This window comes from Prunus persica, chromosome G7 (assembly GCF_000346465.2).
Source record: "Prunus persica cultivar Lovell chromosome G7, Prunus_persica_NCBIv2, whole genome shotgun sequence".
Lineage (NCBI taxonomy): Eukaryota > Viridiplantae > Streptophyta > Magnoliopsida > Rosales > Rosaceae > Prunus > Prunus persica.
The window spans coordinates 20,118,998-20,133,402 of record NC_034015.1 but is presented as its reverse complement, the minus strand read 5'-3'; the positions used below and the strand labels follow the sequence as shown (position 1 = coordinate 20,133,402).

The following is a 14,405-nucleotide window of genomic DNA, read 5'->3' as shown; positions in this document are numbered from 1 at the left end:
TATATCTATTTAGTAATTTCCCTTCTCGCTCTCTGTCTCTGTCTCTCTGTCTCTGTCTCTCTCTCTCTCTCTGTTTTGTCGTAGAGACTTTGAAACACACAGAAAACCGGGAGAGAGTCTCAGAGGTCCTGCTTTGTTCTGTCGTACGTCCATTTGTGCATTGCCAGTTTGCCACCTTGGTCTCCCACTCTTTCTTTCTCAGGTACTTTCTCTCATTCATTCAAAAAACAAACCTTCAATTTCTGTAATTTCTGTCTTATTTTCTCGACGGCTTTTTTGTTTTGATTTCTGTAAGTTGTTCTAGCTAGTCAAAGACTGAATCTTTTCTTGTTTTGTGTGTGTGTGTGATTGATTTGTACCTGGGTGTTTGCTCAAATTTGATTCTTTGATTACATTTTCAGTTTCTTTTTGTCTGTTCATTTTGTACTGCAAATCCCAAGAGAAGCTTTTTATTTAGCATTGTTCCGATGATCACTAGGGTACCGTAGGCGTAAATGCTTGATTTTGTCTTTGTATTTTTCTCAACGACCAAGCAAAGAGTAAAGTCAATTGTTTTCATATATTACTTTCTGGGACTAGTCCCCTTTGCCTTCTCCTGGGTTGTCTTCTTTTTTGTTGTGCTCTTTGGACACAGCCTAAAGCAAAATATTTATATTAGCTCTTTATCTTTTTAAGGACCCAGATTCATTTGGGTACAACCACCAAAAAAAAAAGAAAAAAAAAGCCTGAGCTAGCATAGCGTTTGAGGGTATAATCGTCCTAGAGTAAGTAAGTTCTGGAGTACAGTGGAAGGGAAGGGAAGATATTCAGGCACAGAGCACGCATGGACTGGAAGAAATGGTCTTTTAGTTAATAATATAAAACAATACAATTAATAAACAAAAAGGCAAAGAAACCAAAACGAAAAAAAATTCTGATAGCTTGGGCTAACACGTCACCTACCCCCAGGAGTGGAGCAACAAATAAACGAAATGAAAGATTCTTTCTTTGTTTCTGCTTCATCAAAAAGTCTGAACTTGTGGGGTCCAATCATAAAGCTCTGTCTCTCTCTCTAAACAAGTCGTCTAAAACTAAAAGCCTCAAGCAGAGAGCCATTTGGCGTGTGTGCTTGCTTCTATTCTATGCTCCTGCATTGGTTTGATTTGAACTGTTGTGCAAAGAATCAGGCTCCATTATCAATCAACTAGGAGAATAATATGCTCTTCAGCTCTCTCTCTCTCTCTCTCCCTCTCTCATCAACTATACAATTCTTGTCGTACAATACACGTTTGTGTTGTTATGCTCCTTTTGGGCAGCAACTCAACTGGAAAAGGCATCACAGTTAATATCTTGTGATCACTTTCTTTGAGACGTTGAGAATGTTTTCATTCCAAAAAGCAAAACTGAACAAACCAACTACCTCAAGGATAATGTTTATCAATAAATGGGTTTGAGTGTTTATTACTTACAAACTTTGTGCAGAAGTTGCTTCTTTTGGGCAGGAAATTGTGCACAGCACAAGTATTGTGATGATATAGTGTTATTACTTATATATAGAATAGAAAGATGGGGTTGGGGAAAGGTATGTGTTTTAAGTTACATTTTTGGGCCGGACAGAATCTATGATGGCTCACAATCACAACCCTTATTGCTAATACTTGCTGAGATTTGAGCCCAACATTTCAATGGTCAGTTTTGACGCTTAGGTAACTGTATCTGCTCCTATGATGCATGTGACCTTTTTTTTGGGGTGGTATTTTTCAACTGTGCACGGGAAGACAGAAACTGAGAGTGACAGAGAGAAAAACCCAACTGGTTGTTTTGCTAAACTGATGATTTCTGTGAAGAACAGGAGAGCCTGAATGGAGTAGAAATGGAGAGCGGTTCTGCAAAACTCCAGTTTAAGTCATGGCTCAGCCAATTCCGCAATGGCTCCAATCCTTGGATGGCCAGATACGTCTACGGCTTTATGTTCTTAATAGCAAATCTTCTGGCATGGGCCGTCCGGGATTATGGAGGCAACGTGTTGACGGAGATGGAAAGTAAGAATCGCTCTTCTCTGCTCCTTTCCTTCATATCATGCTCTACATTTTTATTAACACCTCTTGGCTGCTGCTGTGAGTGTGAGTTCAGGATTAAAAGGATGCCATGGTGTGAAAGATTGTTTGGGTGCACAAGGGGTTCTGCGTGTCAGCTTGGCATGCTTTGTATCCTTCTCTGCTATGCTTTCTTGAAATTTCCTGCGAAAAAGTATCAGTCTTTGAAGGGTTTCAATATAAATGCCAAACTTGTTATGTAGCCTTAATACTTGATCAGATGTTTTATTTCACAATGTTTCTTTCGACGGCTGGTGCATCAAAGTTGAAGGAGCCTAGAGATTCATGGCAATCTGGATGGTGGTCTGCCAAGATTGTCCTCTGGGTTACTTTCATTATTATTCCCTTTTTGCTTCCTGCTGCAATCATTCAGCTCTATGGTTAGTATAATCCCATGTCACAAAAACCTCAAACTGTTTTTTTCTTTATTCATTTTAATTTCATTTCAAAAATACCCAATTTCTTGTCACTAATGCAAATCTTTTGGCAGGGGAGATTGCGCATTTTGGTGCCGGGTATCATTCTATCCTTTTATTAATTCCTGTCTTTATCATGTAAATTTTTTCTTTTGAAATGTGTTTCCTGAAGTTGGAGACAAACTAAAAATCTTAGTCTTGTTTTAACAAGTTTTAGTATTGTATTGTTTATCAGGGTATTTCTCCTGATTCAGCTAATAAGCATAATAAGTTTCATTACATGGCTGAACGATTGTTGTCAGTCTTCCAAATCAGAAAGATGGTAAGACTTTGTTTAAACTAACTCAGGTCCCTGCTTGTTTGGGTATTGAAAACAAATTCCATGTAGCTACTAGCCGTATTCATTACTTGGATTTTGCGGCTAATTTAAATTTAGGTTTTCACTGCAGCCAAATTCATATCATGCTACTTGCAACTACCGCATATGTTTTATGCTTAACGGGGATCATATTGATGTACATATGGTATGCCCCAGAACCATCTTGCCTCCTCAACATTTTCTTCATTACCTGGACATTAGTACTTCTACAACTCATGACCAGTGTCTCTCTCCACCCGAAAGTAAGTTCTGGTTATCACCTTGCCTTCTACTTCATTCTTGTTCTAATCTGGTTTGCTTGCTAACTTCCACCTGAAATAGGTGAATGCTGGAATTTTGACTCCAGGGCTCATGGGGCTCTATATAGTATTCATCTGCTGGTTTGCCATTAGAAGGTAGGGTTTTTAATCTCTTCTCCAGCTGCACTTAAATTCTTGTTGGATGATATGCCAGCCTTCCTTCACAGTTTTGATCCTCCAATCAAGAAATGTGTATCGACTTTGAATGAAGTCTATACCTGCCTATGAGTTTGGTTGATATATTTCTTTCAGAGAATATCTGTCATCAAAATTTGTTTGCTTTAACGCGCAGTGAGCCATCAGGGGAAAGTTGCAACAAGAAGGCAGAAGCTTCAAACAAAACAGATTGGCTCACCATCATAGTAATACTCTACTTAATGATGTTCATATAAATTCTAAATGCATATTAAGTCTGCTACTTCTATGGCTCACCCCTTTACTGATATTATCTTGAATCTAAACAAAGAAGACGATGAATTATAAACACTAACATGTATGTAGTCTTCATTAATAGCACCATGTACATAAGGTTTAGAACTTCCGTTATATGTATTGGAATGACCAACAACAGGCCCTGCAGAACTTTCATCTCTTTTTTGTCTCCCACACCAAAATGTGACAATGACTCATTTGTTGACAGAGCTTTGTCATTGCCGTACTTGCGATGGTTATTGCAACATTCTCAACGGGCATAGATTCTAAGTGCTTTCAGGTTTGCTCGACTGCCCGAATAACCTCTAATTGGTCATTTATAGCTCCCTTAAAATGCACCTGACAGTATCTGCAGTTCAGGAAAGACGAGACAGAATCCGAGGATGATGTTCCATATGGTTATGGCTTCTTCCATTTCGTGTTTGCCACAGGAGCAATGTACTTTGCAATGCTGTTGATTGGTTGGAATACTCATCAATCCATGAAAAAGTATTTTCTCCTGTCTTGTGACTTCGCTATTAATTTACATCTTTGTGAATAAATTGAACACCCTTCTTCTTTCTTGGTTCCTCAATAAGTTGCTCCCCTTCTGCAGATTTACAATTGATGTGGGATGGGCCAGCACATGGGTGAGGATTGTGAACGAGTGGATCGCTGTCTGCGTGTATTGTGAGTATAAGATTCTGCATTTGAGTTTTGGATGTCATGTGGAAATTGTTGTTTCTGAGAGGAAATTTCTGTTTTGCAGTATGGATGCTGGTTGCTCCAATCATATGGAAGAGCAGACAAACGGCGGAATCTGCATAAGTTAAAACAAATTTGTTTCACATCTGCCTCATTCATCAACCGTTGTAATGTGGGAATGTCTAAGCCTTGGCAAAGAGAGGATCGAAAGTTAGAAACTATGTGCATACTCAAGAAGAACCTCAGGTCATGGACAGCTCCACCTTCCTCTAATCTAAGGGCCTAGTAAAAAGTTAAGGAGGTATAAAAAAAGAGCATACAAGCTACCCAGATTCCTAGTGTTGTGAATTCATAACACTTCCTTGTGCATATAGTGTGAGAAAATCCATTCCCTGTATGGTAGAAGAATGTAGCATCTTGTTAAATGTTACAATACTGAAAAGCAAATGTCTTTAAGTGAAGGGTTTTAGATGATACTGAGCTTCTTGTCTTCCTTTTGAGGTCCATGGTTTGGTGCATGGTTGTATCATTTTGTTTCCATTCTTTTAACATTTGATTAGACGATTTTTTTTAATTTTTTTATGACAACTTTAATACAACAAAAGTAATAAACTGATCAAATTATCTGACATACTAATTAATTAAACATATTAAACTAGAACTAACTAATTAATAAGACGATTATAACATAAGACATGCCTCGATGGTTCGGAGTAGGATCCGGATCCGACCTGCTCAAGGATCTTGTAGTTTGTGATTTCCAGTCCATGTCAGTAGAGTGTAGAGAGGAGAAGAAGAAGGGCGCTCTTGAAGAGGAGGTTGGGTTGGGTTTGAACACGTGAGAAGCTTTTTACACTTGGAAACGTGAACATCAAGGTTGTATTATTCGGTTTGCTTTGAGTGATTGAAAGCAAAGCACAAATGAAAAGCCAAAAGCCAATAATGCCCTTTCCGTTTCTGTAAGCTAGTAGGGTAAAAACGAGAGTGTCTATTTATGGCATGTTTATTCATCCGTAATTAGATTAGGAGGAATTGAATTGAGGAGGAGTTGGATCGAGGAGAATTAGATTTCGGATTACTATTGAAGTTGTTTACTAAACCATATGGATTGAGGGAAGTTAGATTCCATATTTCTATTGAAGTTGTTTCCCAAATCATATGGAATTGGGGTATGAGTGGTTCTAATTACTAAAATATCCTTGTTGTTAGGTTAAAGTAGATGACAACTTTTAAATTTTTAAAATTGTGCGAGGATATAATAGGTAAAAAAAATATGAATTTCTAATGGATTAATTCTCCATGAATTAGAATATCACATCTCACTTAAGAATTGAATTCCTCCAAAATCAGTAATTCAATTTCCTAATTTTATGTGAACCTTACTTACTTTTCAATTCCTTGATGTAAAATAAAAACAGGAATCCTCCATAAGTGGAATTTAATTCCTAATTAATAAACACACCATTAGCCTTATTCACGAATCGATCGACCTCGTTTGTCTCAATCGAAGCTATTGACAAATTACCCTATCACAATTCGAGACATATTTAGCTTGAGGCTGCAACATTACTGGAAATTAGGCACCAAGGCAAAGGCCGTAAAATCATACGTATCACAGAATATCATCTGATCGTATTAACATACAAACTGCATTTCACTGTAAAACCATTGTTACTGTTTCATCAACTTCCATAAACTCAATGAGCTCACAACACAATGAAGAGATTGCAAAATCATACAACATACCAGGAAAAAAAAAAAAATGGAAACATAAAAAGAACTACAAGGGGCAGCTAAAACAAAAAAATAATTAAACTCGTAGATCACCCAATCGAATGGCTTGGCTGGGCGAAAAATAGATACCTAGGGTCCCCATTGAAGCAGGCAACTCTACCACTTTATCCCCTTTTCAACTATATACTCTTTTTCTCACTTTCTTACAACAGCAAACAAATTGTACATGACTGATGTTGACCTTCTGACTCTTGACCCGGGGGGGGATGATCCAAATAACTCTTTAGGCAGCATCAGATAACTTAAAATCTACCAAGATAGAAACCAATACTTTCCACCCGGCAATTCGACGGGCAGCAGCAGCAACAAGATGATGCTTACCCTAAATGGGATTAGAGACACCTTGTTCTTTGCATCTACCCAAATGGATTTCCTCCAGCAGACGAGTAAGGATTTGGGGTAGCAGGAGCTGAGAATCTACCTATCAGCTGTTGATCTGTATTTAATGAAGCAAAAGCAGAACCCTCGCTGCCAAAGCCCACTGCTCCTTGATACCTACAAGTATAACGATTATGTAAGGGAAACCACTATCAACAGATCACTTCATCTAAATGCATAAATTACTCTGTACACATGCATAATTTTTTTGTTTGGGCTAAAGGACAGAACACATGCAGAACTTATTTATCGGAAATGCAAGAATATTTGAAGTTCCAATCGATGTTGTAACACCCGCATTGGTGAAACCATGGTGGACAGCGAGTAAAAAGGAAAACAAAAATGATCAGTTAGAAAACTTCAGGATGAGGATTGAACTTGGAACCTGCCCTCTGAAAGAGAAGTGTAGCTACCTAGGTATAACCACACCATGTGACGGCCAGTAAAATTAACCCCAATTCTATCATACAATATAGAAGAACCTTAAGGAAATTAACTGGAGGGCTTTACTTGTCATGACACTATGCCAATAGCCCCTAACTTACCTCCAATCTAGGGTAATATAAGGTACAAAAGAAAAACTGAAGAAAAAATAAGAATACTCGGAGAATTTACTTGCGTTTAATGTTATCCAATGTTTATTGAATATATAGTAAGAAAATATTCAAAAGAAAAAACCCAAAATTTATGGTTACCCGGAAGGTGGCATGCTACTTGGAACTTGTTGCACCATGTAGGCTCCTGAGATTATCAAACCACAATTCAGCTCTCATTGCCAACAAAAGGGAGAATGAGAAAGTATTTTTCATTATTTACTAGAAGAAAAAAAAGGAAACCAGCATCATCTTACTTGGAGGCATTTGTGATGCATATTGTGGTGCTTGGGGAGGCACTGCTGAAGAATACGATGATAACTGGGGAGGCACTTGTGATGCATATTGTGGTGCTTGGGGAGGCACTGCTGACGAATATGATGATGACTGGAGCGGCATCCAAGCTGATGAGGGAGTATTGAGGCTGGAAGTGCGCACTAAACCTGGTGGGGACAAAGACTGGACGTTTGGTAGGGCAGCTTGAAAGGATGCCGCAGAAGGAAACTGCATTACAGATAAAACACATCAAAGAAACTTCAAATATATTTGTGCATCAAATGAGGAGTTATCAAGAACACGTAGAGTTAAGGGAAAAAAAAAATGCTTTGATACTGATTTCAGCTAACAAAGCAAGTTTTATGGTGAGCTATTTATCTGAGAAAACTAAGTCAAATTTATCAGGCAACCATTGAACCCAAAAACTTAAGCTGTTAGGAACGAACCAACAATGTATACCAAGCTAACACCATCCCTCAACATGTTGTCACATCCTGCACATATAGAGCCGGACAGATACACACAAAGAGGAATACAGGGGTACCGTCCGACTCTATCCTTGCAAACTGACAAATAAGAGTGGCAAATGAGGATTGAAGATTTCAAACTCATGACCTCTTACAACCAAAGCTCTAATGCCATGTTAGACGACCGCAGGATTCTAAAACCTTAGTTGTTAGACGACCGCAGGATTCTAAAACCTTAGCTGTTAGACAACCACAAGATTTTAAAAGCTTAAGTTGTTAGACAAACACATGATCCTAAAAGCTTACCTTGTTAGAGAATTGGCCAACAATGTATATCAAGCTAACACAAACAATAGAAATGCAATAACTAGGATCAGTTGAAATGAATTGAAATCACATACTGTTGAGGCTTGTATTGGAGGTTCACTGTTGACATCAAAAGGGTTTGCTGACTTTGATGACTGCTGAAACGTAGGCATGGGCTATAAAGAAATAGAGATTCAAATGCAATGAGAACAACAAAAGGTTTATACAAGTTATTTTTTGGAAGAGAACCAACTCATTATCTTTAAAAGGTTGAGTTGAGAAAATACCACTGCAGTGTTATATTGCATAGCGAACCCCATAGCACGAGGAGGACCAGTTTGCCATCCAGGAACTGGTGCAGGAAAGGATGAAAAGTTCATAGCGAACATATCCTGCAATCAATTCAGCTTTAAATAAATAAAGAAATGCAAAAATGCATACATACATACATACATGCATGCACGCATGCATATAAATAAAAAGATGGTTAAAGTTTAGGTCCAATTGCACTTTGGTCCCTGTAGTTGTAATTTAAACAAACTTACCCCTATAGTTTGCTAGCATTTTCAATATGTCCAAATTTGCATTTTTGTCAAATGGTTTATGAAAAATTGAAAATGGTCCAAAGGCAAACGAATTTACACCTCAGAATCACTCAATTTCAAATTTGTCACATTGGTCAATTTGGCTAGGTGAAATTAGTGAAACAGTTCACATTTTCTGTAAAGGAATGAGACAAAAAATGTAAATTGAAAATGCTAGCAACTATAGGGTAAACTAGTTGAAATTAGAGGGGTTAAAGTGGAATCGGACCTAAACTACGAGACCAAAAAGTCCAATTTACTAATATATTAAGATTTCAACAAAGCCCAATAAAAAACATAATTACCGCAGGAAGTTCTCTTCTTCCACTTGGTTTTGCATCACCAGCTGAAGGTTGTGATGCAATAGTACTAACATCATGGCCAGATCTTGAGGCATCTTGTTGTGCATGTGGTGCAGAGATACTTGGCTGACCTTGTGCATGTGGGGGATGTGTTAAATTCCATGGCTGCCAAAAGTGCCCACAATAAACAAGGAGAAGAAAATCAAAAAATTGTAACGAAATACAAAAACAATATCAACAATACCACCACAAGGTCAACCTGATTGCTTGAAGCTCCATCAACTGACGGTATATATTGTTGAGCAGCAGGCTGAATACCATTAGCAGAGTATAAAGAAGGTTGCTGATGCTGCATGGTAGGCCATTGCCCGGAAGTAGGATCTTTAACAAGGAAACTACCACCATTGACTGGGAATACTTGAGCCAATCCTGGCGCAGGAACCGGAGCACCAACAGGGGAAAATGTAGACACGCTGCTTGATGGTGCAATTGTGGGAGCACCCATATTACCTGTAGCTCCAGAAACATAACTAGGGCCAGGTGCTGAAACCGACAATTGTGATAGCAGAGATTCCAACGAATTCACATTCGCAGGAGCTTGAGGTGCTTTCACTTCTGGAGCAACATCAAAAGAGGCCCAATTGTTGTCATTGGTTGAATTTGCTGGCTGTGGGTAGGATTGAGCTACAGTAGTTTGTTGCGGTTGAGGAACTGCAGCAGCAGGAGCAGGTTCAGGATCAGCACCAAAATCAATTAAACTTCCAGAAGTCTCCAGTTTCACTTCCACTGGATTCCCATTGGTGGATCCCAAGCTGCTGGACGACGCAGTTCTCTGCAATTAAAAACAGTACAAGAGCAAGTTTAGTATATTATTATGGGAAAGTTAAAATAAAAATAAAATGAAAATCCCAAACAAAACAGCATGCACTCATCTTCTATATAACAGAACTAATACATATATCATTAAGGAAAAGTGTGTGAAACATTGAATAGGTAAGTTGCATGATGATAAGCTTTGTAAAGCAAAGTAAAAGAAAAAGAAAAAGAAAAAAAAGACATAAATGTAAAAACTTGAACTGGAATAATGGAGGTATTGAGAGAGAGAGAGAGAGAGAGAGAGAGAGAGCATATATATGATATACTTGTCTATGGTAATAATGAGCAGTAATCGAACTCAAAGTAACAAAACACAACACAAACCAGAAATGTATGAATTTGTTAGTTCAAGCCAATTTAATCATAAAGCTGAACTTATTAGTTAGAAAACAAAATGCTCCTGCTAACTGTTGATCACTATAGTTCGGAAAGTACAGATGATCAAATTGAAGGCATGTAGGGGATCACAATATATACTTCCCCGTAACAGCTGAAGCATTGTCCTGGCCTCACATGTTAATGAAAATGGTGTAATACAGGCATATGCATTACTAAACCATCAAGTGTTCAATTAGAAAATGAATACTTTAGGAAGACTCACCTGTGTCTGCACAGAGCCATCAGCAGCCCTGGCACTGTTAGCTTTTGGAGGTTCAATTATACGGAGAGGTATTGTGTTATCTCCCAAAATATCTCTAACAGGCCGTACAATAGGGGGGCTGGACGAATCTAGATCTCTTGGTCGTTCAGGTGATTTAGCATCCAGCTTAGAATCTCCATCGGATATTCTGCGATCATCATTTCGCCTCCCATTTCCAAATCTATCTTCTCGACGCCAATCATTCACAATTTCAGGGCGACCAGGACTTTTCTTATAATCATTATACTGCCGGGCTTCTAGATCATATCCAGGACTTCTTTGCCCATCATAACTTCTTCCACCAGGACTAGACCTTTCACTGTAACGACGTTCATATGTATCATCATATGGTGGGCTTCGAGAGCCTCCCTGATATGAATCCAGTCTTCTGTTTTCATAAGAGTCTTCCTTCTCACCCTGTATGACATGCAATTTACAACTTAAACCCAGAGACATTTGAAACACTTTCATCATGGTATAAGTATACACTTAACCAGTGTGTTTACTTTAGGTCTATATGGTAGCACCTTGTATTCAAAATAATGTATCTTGGGATAAAGGATAGCTTACCATTTTCGCCCTTGGAGGCTTGTCCAAGTTTCTCTCACCAGTATATCTTCTATCCACATACACGTGCTTAATAAAGTCTCGAAGTCTCTCAACATTACTGGAAGCAAACATTTGAATCAGAACCGTAGTCATTACTATCAAAGTAAAACAGAATAAAATGAGTATTAACCTGCTGTCAGGAAAGGAATTACGTTGCGGGTCCAATTCTTTATGATAAATTTCCTTTGCACGCTGTAATTGGGAAGCAGAGACAAGCCCAAGATAAATTGAGAAGATTAGCAGCAGATAAAAAGAAAATCACACATATTTCTAAGAACTCAGAAGAAATGCATACGAATACCTGATTTCCCCCTTCTTGAAGGGCATTAACTTCTTGTGAACTAAATTTGGCCATTGATACTGATTTTACTCGGTGTGTGAACTCCCGACTGGAAACATTTTCATGTAATTAATACAATGCAAGCAAACCAACAAGTAGTGTGCAAGAAACACTAAAAGTGAATACTTGAAAAAGAATTAAATAAATACCCCTGCATCCCCCTCCCCCTCTTCTGTTTCTACACATAGAAAGAAAAGGAATAACTCTTAAGAAATAATGCAGCACAGCACATCATGACTTACTGTATTCCACTGCAGTTTGTGCAAACAAATGTCCAGAAATTCGTGCAAACATATTGTGGCCCCTGCTTGGTAGAAAATAACATTAAAAATGAACCTGAGCACAAAACATAAGTATATGCACATGCACTCTTTGAACTCAAAACCCTAATATTAGTATCATCATGACCAATGTATTGCTCCCACTCTGCAATGCAAGAACACCTTTACAAAAATGGTTAACAAGAAGCAACAAAACTTTGAGAAATAAATATGCACTACAGTTCTTAATTTGTTTCTAAAGTTTCCACGCTTCATATATATGGTCTGTATGATACTTTATCTGACCTGCATTCTTGTACTAGAACACAAGAAACATTGTTTTGGTAGATCTAGAATGAGCCCTATCAGTGCAGTAAAGAAAGCATAGATTAGAATTACATGAAGGCGGATTATGATTCCGCTATCTGGACAATGCTAATATCACACCTCAAGTTACATATCCATAGCTTGACATGACATACAAACAATATAATCATCAAATGCACAAGTGGCCCATGAAACAATGCACCCAACAATAAATGGACAAGAATGCGAGAATTGCGTACCAGACTGTTGCAGTTAATGCATCTGCGATTCTCGGGAAGTTTAAGAAGGCTACGAATAATTCGTTCATTTTTCTCGTCCTCCTTCACTCGACTAGCCATTCAGACTTCCTATTCATTATAAGCCACAGTTACTACCAAAAACATTAATTTGAAAAGGACGCAATGATGAATGATAGCTTAGCAACTAGCATTTTACCAAATTACAACGAAATCACTAATTCCCCAATTCATTGCCTAGAAGCCTAGTTTGATAACACGGATTTTTAAGTTTTACAATCATTTCAATACCAGAAAACAGTGAACTTACATAAACTAAACCAAATCGATAAACACGTCCAAGTAAAAGCTTCGATAACTCGAGGTCCAAGAACAAAGAACTGAGTGCAAATTTTATTTTCTTAGCTAACAGTTTCTAAGCAACCAAACGGACCACACTAGATACTAACGTACTGCAGCGGATCTGAAAAATCAGAGTCGCCGACGTGCACTAAAACAAATAAAACCAATTAGAGTCCATACAGAACCTTGAGAAATAGATAGAACTGACCTCAATTTGCTGCAGACGACGAAGCTGTTCTACTTCTGCAGTCCTCTAGCTGAAGACGACGTCGTCGAAGAGATCCAAACGCTATGGCACTTTGAGTATATCTATGAAACTCGCGGAGAGAGAGGCAGCAGATCTTTGAAGGGTCTGTAGGCGATGGCTGTTGTACAGCTCAGAGCTTCACCAAATTGTGCTTTTGCTTCCTATTAAATGTTAGAGATAGAAAGAGGAGGAGAGAGAGAGTGAATGAATGAGGAATTGGGATATTTTACGGTGTTTTCGGACACACGGGGCCTTACCCTGTCCCTATGGTCATGCCGTTCCCTATATTGACGGGAGATTTTGTTCAACTTTAAAACAACGACAGTACATGGTCATACAAGGCGACTCAATGTTTAACGGTCAATTTATCCTCGCAATTTTTTAATCAATTTCATTTTTTGGGGGTTAATCATGAGCTGTTGATAACTTTTCTTTATTATTCACAAACTCTTCAACCATAGGTTTTTTGTGTGTCAATGTAGAGCTATCTTTTTCTTTTTTGACAAAATGATATCTCATACTAAACAAGTCGCGTCTTTGAGAGTTTTTCAGCTTTTCGTGAGAAAGTCGCTAGAGTAAAGCCAAGTGACATTGGTTTGTTACTAGATTCGAACTCTTAGGGTTGTGATTGGAGGAGTACCATAACCGTGATTATCTTTTATAACCCATTAATAAGGGGTGTATCGTAACCATGATTATATATTTTGTATCCGATTAAAAAATCTATATTGGGTCTTTATTTGAGTCTAAGTATGGGTTCAAGAGATTAGTTATTTGTGTGGCTATTGTAATCCAGCCTTTCGGCTTCTATCAATAATATTTCTATCGTTTGACAAAGAAAAAAAATCAAAATACATGTCTTTGTCAACTAACCTAACTTACATTTGCATTAATGTAAATCTATTAGTGAAAAATAAATATGTAATTCAACAAGTGAAACTGATGCACACATATTTAAAATTACAAAACGCGGATTTGTACTTTTTTATTTTGTTTATACAAAACTATCATTGATGGGTTAGTTGTAGAAAATTAATGCTGTTTTCCATTATTCTGATTCTCTTTATTTTCCGATTGTGTGGTTTCATTTCCATGTATAGTTGTGCTGCTGTTCTGGTTCTGGATTGGTCAGTACGTAATTCAGTATTTAAGCAAACTTGCTGTGCCACTGCTACATGCACATTATTGCATATATTCTTTCATTAAGTTGGTCCATAAAAATAAAAATAAAAATAAAAATTTGTTTAGCTGGCATACCAAAGTGCTTTTATAAAATTAAAAAAAAGAAGAAGCAAAGTTTCTTTTAAAATTGGCGTATTATGTGTGTGACTACGGCATTTACTTATAATTATTAAAATATTATTTTGTCGCATTAAAATACACACTTGACCATATCATCTTTGCATTGTTATATTTTTCCTTACTGAAAAATTCTATATTTAAGATTCAATTTATAAAAACAATCGCATCTGTTTTTTTCCTTCTTTTTTTTTTCCTCACTTAGATACAAACGAATTATGGGAGTCAACTCCCTTCTAGAAAA

At 37.6% G+C, this 14,405-nt stretch overlaps 2 protein-coding genes across 8 annotated transcripts; one reads left to right on the top strand and one right to left on the bottom strand.

The window, feature by feature from the left end:
• On the top strand, positions 1 to 4,785 carry LOC18770813 (probable serine incorporator). Of its 6 annotated transcripts, none has more exons than XM_020569224.1 (13): positions 1 to 202; positions 1,832 to 2,021; positions 2,113 to 2,186; positions 2,296 to 2,455; positions 2,566 to 2,629; positions 2,727 to 2,813; positions 2,941 to 3,112; positions 3,192 to 3,265; positions 3,462 to 3,531; positions 3,810 to 3,881; positions 3,957 to 4,090; positions 4,197 to 4,270; positions 4,350 to 4,785. In XM_020569224.1, exons 2-13 carry the CDS (start codon positions 1,853 to 1,855, stop codon positions 4,406 to 4,408), a joined length of 1,209 nt encoding a protein of 402 aa, XP_020424813.1. In that variant the 5' UTR covers positions 1 to 202; positions 1,832 to 1,852; the 3' UTR covers positions 4,409 to 4,785. The 6 variants fall into 6 exon arrangements, with proteins under 6 accessions (XP_020424813.1, XP_020424814.1, XP_020424816.1 ...); XM_020569225.1 differs by having other exon boundaries at positions 1,827 to 2,021; XM_020569222.1 differs by lacking the exon at positions 1 to 202 and adding an exon at positions 1,016 to 1,667.
• Positions 5,879 to 13,057, bottom strand: LOC18769780 (probable ADP-ribosylation factor GTPase-activating protein AGD14). 2 transcript variants are annotated; one of them, XM_007203721.2, is made up of 14 exons: positions 12,824 to 13,053; positions 12,277 to 12,384; positions 11,693 to 11,754; positions 11,412 to 11,499; positions 11,241 to 11,302; positions 11,072 to 11,168; positions 10,463 to 10,918; positions 9,245 to 9,817; positions 8,989 to 9,150; positions 8,387 to 8,491; positions 8,195 to 8,275; positions 7,308 to 7,554; positions 7,153 to 7,198; positions 5,879 to 6,574 (listed from the first exon to the last, which is right to left on the bottom strand). In XM_007203721.2, exons 2-14 carry the CDS (start codon positions 12,373 to 12,375, stop codon positions 6,436 to 6,438), a joined length of 2,217 nt encoding a protein of 738 aa, XP_007203783.1. In that variant the 5' UTR covers positions 12,376 to 12,384; positions 12,824 to 13,053; the 3' UTR covers positions 5,879 to 6,435. The 2 variants fall into 2 exon arrangements, with proteins under 2 accessions (XP_007203783.1, XP_020423804.1); XM_020568215.1 differs by lacking the exon at positions 8,195 to 8,275 and having other exon boundaries at positions 12,824 to 13,057.

Excerpts from the sequence above, each read along its gene's own strand:
- LOC18770813 (XM_020569222.1), top strand. Across the intron at positions 2,630-2,726 it reads TTAATTCCTGTCTTTATCAT|GGTATTTCTCCTGATTCAGC; the intron begins GTAAATTTTTTC and ends ATTGTTTATCAG. Across the intron at positions 2,814-2,940 it reads TCTTCCAAATCAGAAAGATG|CCAAATTCATATCATGCTAC; the intron begins GTAAGACTTTGT and ends TTTTCACTGCAG.
- LOC18769780 (XM_007203721.2), bottom strand. The coding sequence starts at position 12,375 with ATGGCTAGTCGAGTGAAGGAGGACGAGAAAAATGAACGAATTATTCGT. Across the intron at positions 11,500-11,692 it reads ACAAACTGCAGTGGAATACA|TCGGGAGTTCACACACCGAG; the intron begins GTAAGTCATGAT and ends AAATGTTTCCAG. Across the intron at positions 6,575-7,152 it reads AGTAGCATGCCACCTTCCGG|GTATCAAGGAGCAGTGGGCT; the intron begins GTAACCATAAAT and ends TTATACTTGTAG.